A 12,005-nucleotide genomic window follows, 5' to 3' on the forward strand; every position below is an offset into this window, starting at 1 on the left:
AGAGTCTGCTTGAAAAGGGCTGAGCAAAACCAGAATAACAATATACCCAAGTTTGCAGGGCCCTAATTTTAATCCATTACGACCCCGATTTGAGGCCTGAATATGTTCGTGAGAGGATCAAGTTTGTGGTCATGTTGGAAACCTCTACTACAGTATACTAAATTTCATGGTGAGTTGAGCACGAAGCAATCGGGGTGTAATTCAGGTGCTTGTTGTACCTGGTACATCTTTCACAGTAAACATAACTGAGCTTTTGTTTGTGTCTGTTTGTGTCTGGGAGAGAGAGAGAGTGAAATAACCTCCACCAGAGCTGATACCATTGTTTACTTTTTCCTGCGAGCATGCATGCGACTCGTTCACTTTGTTTTGCAAGCCCGGCATGTCCTGCATATTTTATTAGTCGAGAAGGCAGGAACGGGGCAGCTGCAACAACAAAGGTAAAAAGGGGTTAGTAGCGGCCTTCGAATATTCCTTGTTTGTTTGGCTTTTTTCTTTCTATGTTTGCCTCGCTTGTCTGTAACTTCTGGAAATAAGAAGAAAAAAAACCAAAAAAACAAACATGTGTGAATGAATAAGAGGAAAACACACATTGCACTCTGTTTGCATTGTCTGTTTGTCTTTTGACCTTTTTCTGGTTTCGAACCTGTACCGACTTGCGCTACGCTGACTGCATTGATAGGCTGGGGACTCTTGCTTCGAAACAAAGTCAAAAGTAAGGGATCCTCAGAACAATAATGTTGAATCACTACACCAATGTTGTGAAAACTTGGCAACTAACTAGAAAGGGTAAGTAATATATGGCCAATCTCCTCTTTTTTGAACTTTGGTAGAACACCAACAAAACACTGCTTTTGCATATAATTCCCTTGCAAAAGGGCTTTTAAGGAATGAATAAATGAAATCGGAGAAGGTTGAGACTTGTGCCATGGTCGTACTTGCATTTCCTGGCTATCGTCTTCCATCTGTGAAGCAAAATGTTCTAACAAACTGGAACTTTGCAAATGCCTCTGGCAATTTTTTGAGCTACCCCAGCTAACTGTACTTTTTAAATCACCGGCCTTTACTCTTTCCGGCATGCTATTTAGTATAGCGAAATTCAGAATAGTTATTGTGAAATTGGCAATTGAAAATGCCGCCAAAACCAATATTCAAAATAACCGCGCTTTTCAAGGCCATTTGTACAGTTTGCACAAACTGCACTGATGCAGTTTGTGCTGGTGAGTGCCAGGGGGACATAGTACAGGGGGCTTAACATTCTGTCATCTAATTAACTAAAATATGTTAATTATTGTTTTAAATATTGAAAATAAATTAGAAACTTGTTGAGCGTCATCGAAAGCCACTGAATCAGTCAATATTAGAAAGACTTCGAGCGGGTATGGAAAGCACGGTGGAGTGCTAATGTTACCAATCGTGCAACAGGTACAAGGCTGAAGTGAATAAATGCGGATGATAAAGAAGCGCTAAAACTGCACAGGCAGATTATCGCACCAGTAGCCTCGCTCCTGCTGCACATGTGGAAACTTCCGCATTCCACCATGCTTCCCACGTGCTCCAAATCTTTCTAGCATTGACTCATTTAGTGGATTTGATGACACTCAGCAAGTTACTAATTAGAGCTATATGTTTATTTTCAATAATTAAAATGTTAACATAATTTACTTAGTTTGCCAGTGTGATCGTTACGATTAGCCCCCTATATTGTGTCCCCCTGGCCGTATATCTCACCTGCACAAACTCCATTAGTGTAGCTTTCTCTGCTTTTTTTTAAACAAATCTGTTAAGCTTAAATATAAACCCCCTGCACGCGCATAGCACCTAGAGGACCAGCTCTAGCACTTTTGTGTCGGAGCGTGGGATGTAGCCCCGATAAAGCATACAGTTGCCACTTGCATGCGGAGCTTGCTATTGGTGACTGCTATTAGAGCAGTGACTTCTCTGAGTTTGCGTTCGGCAGCAGCAAAGCAGACTGTGCATACTACGAAGGCGCTTGCTTGAGGGTTGTGTGTACCACGAAAGCAACGCAGGAGCAACAGTTGCAGGCAAAGCAAGGTGAAAAGGGAGGGGTAGGGGACGCGACTGTCAAACGAGAGTAGCGTCAGGAAGCCAGTTGCCATTACACAGTGGCCGGCTGGCAGTTCAAGCTGCAGTCCCCGAACAATCCGCTCGGTGCGAAGTGTAATATGTGCGACCAACTGCGGTTTTAGGCGGATGTGAGCAAGGGCCTTTAAGAAAGGCCTAATAAACTACCAATTGTTTTCATTGTGGCTACGAAACTGTCGCCGAGCGTTCCGACGGCGATTAAACGTGGGGATTAAAACATTGGAAATAAGATGTGCTTGTCCCCTTGCAGGCTACGACAACGAGGATTGGTGCATCCGGGTGCCGTGCCTGCCTAATCCCGAGACGTTGGACCTGTCGCCAGAGCTCATTCAGGAGACCCTTAACTACTTCGGTGAGTGGAAACCGTTTCGGGAGCGCGAGGAGTCGGCACTGCATTGTTCGGAGTCCCATGTGACTTCCATGCTCTGCTGGAAGTGGTCTGGGGCCCCATCTGGGAGCGCATTGGGGGATTGTGGTGATGGTAGAGAAAATGGATGCAACTAATCGCTAATGTAAGGTAGCCTCGTTTTATTATCCTGTAGAGAAGAGACATCGCGCATAACTGACATTCTTCCCATGTATGACAGAAAAAAGTTTTATTGCTTAACTTTTGAGCTTTTGGTGTAATGGCTTTGTGGATTCTAAAATACGTCTTTGTGAACCTCAGAGGGTGTGCAAGCCCCATTTGAGAACCACTGCTCTAGTGATTACATCGACCCCCATCTGTTGACCTTGGCAGTGGGGGTGGCGTTAAAGCAATGAAAGTATTTAGTTGTTGATCTTCCACATATGGTTGAAAGTTGAAGTACGGTCCACTCAGTGATGTGATTGCTGTGCCATTTGTGCCAAACTGCTCCTTAGTGCTTGCCCTGCTATGTCCTGCTACATTTCACCAAAATGTGAGAAATTTGCACCAACATTACACCAAAAGCTCAGTCATTTCACTTCACATACACAAAAACTATTAGTCAATGTTTCGCTACACTGCCGGATTGCTATGGTATGTTTGTGCGAATTTTCAGAACTTTCGGTTATTGTTTAGAATAACGTGCGGTTTGATTTTATCTTGATATCGAACTTGGAAGTTGCCTGAAATCTGTGCTTGGAAGTTGCCTGAAGTTTTTCCTTGTTCGTGGCCTGTTCGGGTGGTTTATTGAGCTCCTTTAAGTGCACTGGTCTGTTTGGGTGGATTGGTGCACGACCGCACATCAAGTATGTGAAGAAAAATTTCACTAGAAAAAACAGAACTTGGTGAATGCTAATGTGACAACATCTAGCTTGCAATAAAATTGGCAAACTAAAACTATGACTAGACTGTATGATAGACCGCAATATCCTCACATGTTCCGTGCATCATTAATCATGCTTTATTTTTTTTACCTTTAAGATTTAGGGGCAGATATTTAGAACTTACTTATTGATAAATAACATTGATTAGCTGTTACTGGGTTGTACTATTAATTTACTCTTTATGTTTAGTTATTAACTCTATAAAATCTTCCAACCATTCGTGGATGCAGTCAATCAAGTTTAAATTGAAGCAGAAAGAACTTCGGCAGTGCGATTAAAGCTTAGGAATAATGGTAATGAGTTCAGCTGAATTTTTTAAGGCATATAGCTTATATGTTTACTTTGCACCTTTATAAATCTCTACACATAAGATGCCATAGATACGCATAATTAAATTACATTTTCAATTTTTTCTGCTCCATAATGGACTTATGACTGCTTTAAAAGTTGTTCCAAAATGACTCAAACCAATCGCATCTCTATTGACTTATGACTTTAAACTTCAAAGTAGGGTTGAAGGTTAAAACGACTGGCACCTGACTCTTGACCTTCAAAGCAGGGTTGATTTTGAACTGTTGATCTTTGAAATAGGGTCAACTTTCTTCAACTGTTGGCCTTCAAAATATGGTTGATGCTTAAATTATGGCTGACCCTCAGCTGTTGTTCTTTGAAGTATGGTTGACCTTTGACTCTCACTGTTCAAAGTATAGTTGAAGGCATATTGAAATGGTTGGTCTTCGCCTCTTCGTCTTATATGGTTGACAATTGAAGTATGGCAGACCTTCAACTGTTGACCTTCAAAGTAGGGTGAAGGTTAAAGTGTGGTTGGCCTTTTGATTTTCAAATCATGGTTGACCTTCAACTGCTGATCTTCAAATCATGGTTGACCTTCATCTGTTGACCTTCAGCTGTTAGCCTCTGAAGCACGGTTGAAGGCTAGAATATAATTGATCTGCAACCGACGACCGCTGGAACATGGCTATCCCCAGACTGATGCTGGGGCCCCCTCGTCCCCATGTCCTTTGCAGTGGTGTCCGGAGAGCGTCTGAGCCAGATGACGCGGACATACAGCGATCCGGAGGCCCTGACGCGTCTGCTGGAGGAGAAGGAGCGCGACCTGGAGCTGGCGGCCCACATTGGCCAGGGCCTGCTGGCAGAGAAGGGCCAGCTGTGCGAGCGGGTGGAGGCCCTGGAGGGGGACCTGGCACAGGCACAGGACGCCCTCACCCACCTGCGCCACCAGCTGGCCACCAAGGCCGCCCTGCTCCAGGCGTACGCCCAGCACGAGGATTGCTGGGCAGACGAGGAGGGAGGCGGCCGGGATGGAGCGGGAGCAGGACACCCGCAGAGGTCGGTGCACGGAGTTCGTACGACATTCTTGTCCTCTAGATTCTACAAGAAATGGTCCCGTGCATTGCGGGCGCTTCGGAACAGAGGGGCATAGATGGGATGTCGGCAGTCCCGTGGGCCCAGATCGCTGGCGACGCTTTAAAGGGCAACTCCGCTTCATCTTTGTTCTTGTACAAACAATGCAGTCCTCTTCAGTATCACCTAGGAAGATCACGCGTCAAATATTGCCGCGCGCCAAGTAGGCAGCGCGGCCGTAGCCTAACGGTTATCGCGCCTGCCTCCCACGCGAAGGGCCAAGGTTCGATTCCTGGCCGCGGCTATGCATTTTTGTTGATACTGTAATGTGATGTTCTGGTGAAATCGAGAACCGTCTAGATGATTCGAGGTCAGAATGTTCTAGGCGTCGAACCTTCTACGTCGAATGCTCCAGAAGCCAACGTGTGTACAAAAGCGGCTCCGCGGGCAAGCCGGAGTCAGTCTCGTCCCAGCGTTCGACTCTGCTGTCACGCCGACTTCGACGCCCGCGACGCTCTGTTATTATCTTTTGTACCCCTTTTATTTTTTGGCACAAGTTCGCCACATTAAATGTTTATTTCTTCCTGTTTATTTCCTCTTATTTATTGGTCACCACCCGTGACAATATTACCTCCTAGTCCTGTCTAAATGTTTCCTAAACTGTCCGGCAAACTAAGCAACGTGCCAAGTTGCTGAAATTGGCTGACTCTTAACAGGCGAATAGAGGTGCAACCAACAGCGCAGTCAAGGCTATGGCATTGGCATAGCCAACATTGAGCTAAACGTCATCATCATTGCCCCTTTTTGTTTGTTTTTACCTCTCCGGGCAAGCATAATGGGTGACATCAGCATTGTTTCCTCATGGTGCTCAGTGGTGTCCACGTGATTGACATAACGCGCCAGCGCAGCGTGCTTTTTGGGAGCCGTCCCGCCGTTACCGTCTTCCACGTCAGAATCGCCATTGTTGTTTCACCCTTTGTGAATATTGTTTTTTAAAGTTTTGTTCACCTAGGTGCGCAGACTGATGCCGCAGTTGTGCAGACGTCGTCAAATGTCGTTGACACCAAAACGTGGTGAAGAGTGTGGTGCAGATGACACGTGCGCCTGGCGTACCACGTGACAGCCGGGTTTTGGCTGCCCAAGGCCAATGTTGCCAAATGGAGCCAAAGTTTTTGTTATGATTTCTGCGCATGTTTAAAATAAGATTTCACATTGTATATCTAACTTTTTGCAAAGCAAATGGTGTAGTGTCTTTTATTAGCGCTATTAATGTGAAATCACTCATTGTACCAAAATTTTCGGAATTGAGTGGAGTTGCCTTTTAATATACAAGAAACAAAGATGAGCACACCTAAGCTATCATCTGCTCTCTTTCTCCGCTCTTCTGTCACTCTCTTTCCCGTTCTTTCTCTCCCATGTCGGTGCTCATGATTTGCCGCTTTCTGCTCCCGTCTTTACTGGCCTGGGTCAGTGGCGGCCGCTCTCTCCTCTCGACGTGTTTGACCTATGTTCCGTTTCACGCTAAGTCCAATACGTCTCCGCTATAAGCCTTCTTTGGAGTGCAGACACCTTGGCCGGAGTTTGATTCCGCCAACTAGAAATCTGTAGAGTACCCGTGTCCAATCTGCGTGCTACTTTGACTTTTTTTAATATTGCGGGATGATTCGTCACTGAGGCTTTCTTATCTGCAAGGGGTTGGCATGACACCATTTCTGAGTGAAGCCGATGGGGAACAATTTGAGTACCCCTGGAAAAAGTTGATTTTGTGACATGCATGTCCAATCCATCCACTTAAAAAGAGAAAATAATGTTTTCACGGGTTCAGTGTCTGCGTGTATAACTTTATTTCTCCCGTACATCCCGGATTTCAGTCAGCGACAGCCTTCGACCTTTAGTCATGGCATTTGCAGCTGTTTTTCGAGCTTCGACTTCTTTTTTGTCCAAGAGCACTTTCTGCTCCCGCTGCAGAGTCGGACGCTTTTTGTATTGTTAGACTTGGTGTTAGATTTGGATCAATAAATACCCAGTCACTGTTGGAGCTGCTCGTCCACGACAGCATATGCGAACCTATTTTGTCATAAAGTAAGTTGAAAAAACTGATGCCTGCACGCAGCGAGCTGCTCAAGCTTCCACACCTCAACATTCCAGAAGCCTGCCTTCTGATGTCAGTAGACACAGAGATAAACATTTATTTATTTTCTATAAAGTGCACGCGCTGTCTCATGGCACCACGCTTCGAGCGACGGCTTAAGGCTACGGCAATCGTCCCACACGGTGCGAGCCACTCGCAACCGGCCCTCTCCATCGTTCGGTCTGTTTGTCACACAACTTGTCATAAATTAACTGACAAAATGGCATGGCAGGCCTTGCTCGAAAATTAACAGTTCCTCCTCGTGCATTTGCATAGTGGTTGATTGATCGACGGATTAAAATTTGGGTTCTAATAAATGGAGCCACATCGTAGGGGCACCACACCGGCTCGGCCCTCTGTGCCGCGACTGAAGCTACGGTATGTGTGTGTGCAGTGAGGAAGCCGACGCCTATTGTGTCCTGAACCGCAAGATCCATCAGCTGGAGCAGGAGAACAGCCAGCTCAAGGCAGAGGTGAGAGATGCCGGGACGCATGGTTGAGTGGAACTGTGCTCGGCATAAACCATTTTGTGCTGAGTTGTCAAGGCTAATGTAGCCTTTGTTAAGGCTAGCGTAGCTTTGACAATGTCTTGTTCGCACACGCTGGCGCAAAGCCTCGGAGCACGGAGGAAGCGCACTAGCCTCGGCAATGTGGCAGGAAATGGTTGTCGCCGAATGTGAAGTGTCCTCGTTTTATGACCAAATTATTCCTTCATGGTTTTGGTTTCTCTGTTGTTTTATTTTATAGTTATGAAAGCTGAAATGGGTTTGGTAGTTGCCGTTTCATCTGCTGCATGTCATAATATTTCAGAGACATCATTACTCGTCAAGCACATTGTTTTGCCTCGTTTTTTTTTTTTTTGACAACCTGAAGCAGAAAAAGGCTCGAAGTACACCTAAGCTCTTCTTATGAGTTGTGAATGCGAAAGCATGCATGCCGTTCCTCGGCTCTCTTATTTCATCTGCGGCATACTTGCGTCGACGGTCGAGCGGGTGTGCTGTCTTTGCCACGCTGACCTTGACCGTGGAGCCGCTGCCTCACGGACATGCAGCGCCATGGAGAGGCGCTAATTGAAACTGACGCGTGGTGGCTTCGTATCACTGCCATTTTGCGTAACTTTCTATGTGATTTCAAAGATGGGATGCCTCAGATCGCTGCTTCGGGAATTTATCTGCCGTTTGGCACGGCTGATGATGTCGGCTTAATCCATGGGACAGTTAATGGTGTCGCATTAATAAGAAAAGAAGATGAAAGACGTTTACAATCTCCTGTAACGCCGAATTAGAGCGCAGCTCTTGAGGAGGAGGAGGAGGGGAAGGTACGGAGAGGAGGCTATGCCCCTCCTCTCCTCCCATTTAGGGGACATTTTTACGCTAAATTTAGCGGGGGAATTTTCCAGCGGGGAAATTTTTCCGCTAAATTTAGCAGGGAATTTTTTTGCTAAATATAGGGGGAAATTTTTTTCGCTAAGTATAGTGAGAAATTTTTTCCGCTAAATTTAGCGTGGAATTTTTTCCGCTAAATTTAGGGGGGAAATTTTTTTGCTAAATTTAAAAGGAAATGTTTTCCGCTAAATTTAGCGGGAAAATTTTTTTGCTAAATTTAGCGGGGAAATTTTTCCACCAAATTTAGCGGGGAATTTTTTCCGCTAAGTATAGTGAGAAATTTTTTCCGCTAAATTTAGCGGGGAATTTTTTCCGCTAAATTTAGCGGGGAAATTTTTTTTCTAAATTTAGCGGGGAAATTTTTTCACTAAATTTAGCGGGGAATTTTTTCCGCTATATTTAGTGGGAATTTTTTCCGTTAAGTTTAGCGGGGAAGTTTTTCCGCTAAATTTAGCGGAAAAATGTTTCTGCTAACCTTAGCGCAAAATTTTTTCCACTATATTTAGCGGGGAAATGTTTTCGCTAAATTTAGCGGGGAAAGTTTTCCGCTAAATTTACTGATAATGCACCGCACGGTTACGCTGACGGCACCGCCACTCAAGCCGGAAACGGGGGCCTAAGAGCTGCGCTCTAAAAACCAGGGCCTCTAAACTTTTCTTTCTAAAATTTTATACCCTCGGGTCCTTAGAAATAGGAACATGTCCCAACTGTTCGCGGTAGCCGAGCACAGGAGGCAGTGTGCTTACAAGACAGTCTAGAGCTTGGATGAAGAGGTATGTTGCCTCGTCAACTAAGGTTCCATGCTTTCAGTACATGCCGGTAAACTTCAAAAATGAACCCTCGAGCCAGTTTTATCAAAATAGGGGAAGAGCGAGAAACCCAATGGTAGCTGTTCTTGAATAAGAGAAATTTCGAGGAAAGAAATGATCACCTACAGTCCTATTTTGTTTCAGCCAGAACACAGCCCATGAGGCTGCCGTTTTCTTCGGAAACCACACCGCTCGTCACACTTTCTTTTTTTATCGGTGCTGGGACATTCTCCAAGTATTTTGGTTTTGGGGGGTCGGGGAATCTTATGGCCATGTTTGGTTTTCTTGAATAAGAGCTGATATAAAGGCTAAACTTTTGTTCGACACAGAAAATACACATCAAATGTGGAGAAAGGTAAACTCCATAGAGATGCTTCCCCCCCCCCCCCCCCTCCAACCACAAATTCAAGAAAAAAAAAGAAAAAAAACTTGGAAACATTGAATTGTACTTATAACGAGCGTGCAGTAGAGAATAGCAGTTGGTGCAGGCTTCTAGCCAGGCGAACATGGCAGGAGTATTCTCAAAAGGAAGAGCTGACGCAGAAAATGAAGTGCCCTGCTGACTTTAATTTTCCGTACTGTATGGATATCGTATTGCCAGAGGCAGTTTTCATGTCAGACTTTTGGTCAGGGATTGCCATTGGAAAAAAAGGTCCCCCTTTGATTTTTGCTTTCCTCAAAACCCGTTTTAGTAAGCAAAACCCAGCGACCCCTTGCAGTTCCGAGGAGCCAGGTCTTCTGCGTGGAAGTGTCAGCTGACTCGTTTCCCCGTTCAGTCGCAGAGCCAGCTGAGCAGCCTGGAAACGGAGGAGAAGAAAGAGATGCAGCTCATCAAGGACTGCATACGACAGCTGTGTGAGTGACGGCGTTTCCTGTCTAAAGGCGCTTTTGCACCCATTTGCCTCGGTCCCGGCAGAGGCTGAGCGTAAAGTGCGTACCCTGAAGGTGCGTGTGTCTCGCTTGGCGGGTGCAGCGGACGCGTCCCGGGAGTCGAGCAGCTTGCAAGAGGAACTGTCGCGGAGGACCGAGGCTAACCTGCGTCAGCAGCAGGAGATTGCCTCTCTGTCGGCCCAGTTGGCAGAACTGCAGCGCTACACGCACATGGTGAGCGGGCCCTTCCACTAAAGGGGAGCGGGGTCCAGTTTCGGTCGAGGCGAGAGCGAGAGCGCTCTTGGGCTGCCGACTGGATACAGCGCTGAGGCTTGCGTGCGATCGATCAGTGAGTGATTGTTTACCCTTTTGCGAGTTCACGATTGAGCAAAAATTTGGCAAAAACATCTCGCCGACGTGCAAGTACAGTGCAATCCACTAATAACAACACTACATACTATAGTGATGTACCGCTTATAACAATTTGTTTTTAGAGCTTCTAGACTAGAAACGATCAGTTTCTAGCCCATGTACAGCGATAAATGGTTATACCTAAAGTTTGAATTTTCGGGTTTTCTCATTATCGTTATAAGTGGATTGCACTGTAGCAAGAAAGGTCTCGCAGCGTTTGATGCGCTTGTCCTTAGTGCTCCTTCACCCACCAGTCAATGTCGGCTCGTGTACGGCAATGGAATGACTCGAGGTTTGTGAGCAAAGTGCGGGTTGTCAATGGCTTACAACGTGAAATAGCAGACAATCACGATTTTGGCCCGTGTCCTATCTCGCCTCGCCTCGCCGCGGCGCTTGGTTTGCGTCGGACGATCGACTGTCTTTCTGATCTGTTAGCAGATGGTGTACAGCATGCTCTCACTTCATTTCCGTGTGCATACGATACTTTGGGGCAGATGGACCGCGTTTCTCGCTCACTCCGCGAGAGGCAGACTAGATCTCGCTCTCACGGTCACCAAAATTGGACTCTGGGAACGCATCTCCGACCAGTGCGTTCACCGTGTCCTTGTTTCTATAGTCACTAACAAGGTGAGAACAACAGAGAGGAGCTTCAGTTGTCCCGCCTCCAGCGCAACCTTTCCACCTTTGACCGTGCTTCAGCGACTCGTGCACCTGCGCGCGTGCACACAAAAGCGTGGCGAAAAGCAACGAGCGCATGCCGGAGGCCGGGCATTCGAAAGACGCGACCAGTCACTTTCGCCTCGTTGGTGACTATAGTTCCTAGATGCGTACCCATTGTTGTCACACTTTTGTCACGCCGTCATCTGCCACGACCCTGACAGTGGCTGGGCAGCAGAGGGTTAAGGGCCGGTTCGCACGTTTGTGTTTGGCTGCGACCAGATGCCTCGTGACGGTCTCTTGCAGCCACTTACGTCTACAGACCTTACCGGTGTCGGCCGTCGGGCAGCCCTCACGCAGCCCCGGAGCACTTCCAATTAGAGTTTAGTTTCTAATTTCTTGCGCATCTTCCTTTTGCTGTGGGCTCGAAGTACTTCTTAACAGTGTCATAACTCACTAGTTCTCATAGATAGTGCATAGATTTGCATAGATAGGCGAAAACCTTCGGTCTAGTAATGTGCAGTTCCAGGGCTGACCAACAGGTGGTGCCATGTGCCCACGTGGTTCACCGACCTGCGGTGCGTCCCCTCGTCTTAGGAGCTTGGAAGAGAGTGTGACACGCTCGATCGCAGTCAAGCATAAATGTGTGAACCGGCCCTAAGGTGTATGGGGCAGACGCTTGATCTGCTGTCGGTTGCTCTCTAGCTCGACGGTCCACGGAAGCTTTGGCAGCCAGAAGTCGTGACGCCGCAACGCTATCGTTCGCTCGTCATTTTTTACCGAAACTTTACTACTAACTGCCAGGATCGCGACATCAGGTGGCACGACGCACTGGCTCCCGTGTCGTAACTTGGTGCTGCTTTGAGACCGCTGCCGACGCAAGTGCGTAACAGTACTACGGTACAACCTCGCTGCAACAAATCTGGTTACGGCAGACATTTGGTTATAACATACAAGTTTGGGAAGTTCGGTTGGTCTTCCTAT

General features: G+C 46.6%; 1 protein-coding gene across 1 annotated transcript in view; it reads left to right on the forward strand.

The window, feature by feature from the left end:
* LOC115321914 (trafficking kinesin-binding protein milt) overlaps positions 1-12,005 on the forward strand; it is a 58,650-nt gene that overhangs the window by 13,086 nt on the left and 33,559 nt on the right. Inside the window, exons 3-7 of the mRNA XM_029982203.4 lie at positions 2,354-2,455; positions 4,422-4,743; positions 7,284-7,362; positions 9,860-9,938; positions 10,057-10,187. Coding sequence (XP_029838063.2) covers positions 4,448-4,743; positions 7,284-7,362; positions 9,860-9,938; positions 10,057-10,187 — 585 coding nt within the window. The 5' untranslated portion in view covers positions 2,354-2,455; positions 4,422-4,447. The remainder of the gene's footprint in view (positions 1-2,353; positions 2,456-4,421; positions 4,744-7,283; positions 7,363-9,859; positions 9,939-10,056; positions 10,188-12,005) is intronic.

Source organism: Ixodes scapularis, unplaced genomic scaffold (genome assembly GCF_016920785.2).
Source record: "Ixodes scapularis isolate PalLabHiFi unplaced genomic scaffold, ASM1692078v2 PGA_scaffold2__306_contigs__length_199485367, whole genome shotgun sequence".
NCBI classification, from domain to species: Eukaryota; Metazoa; Arthropoda; class Arachnida; order Ixodida; family Ixodidae; genus Ixodes; species Ixodes scapularis.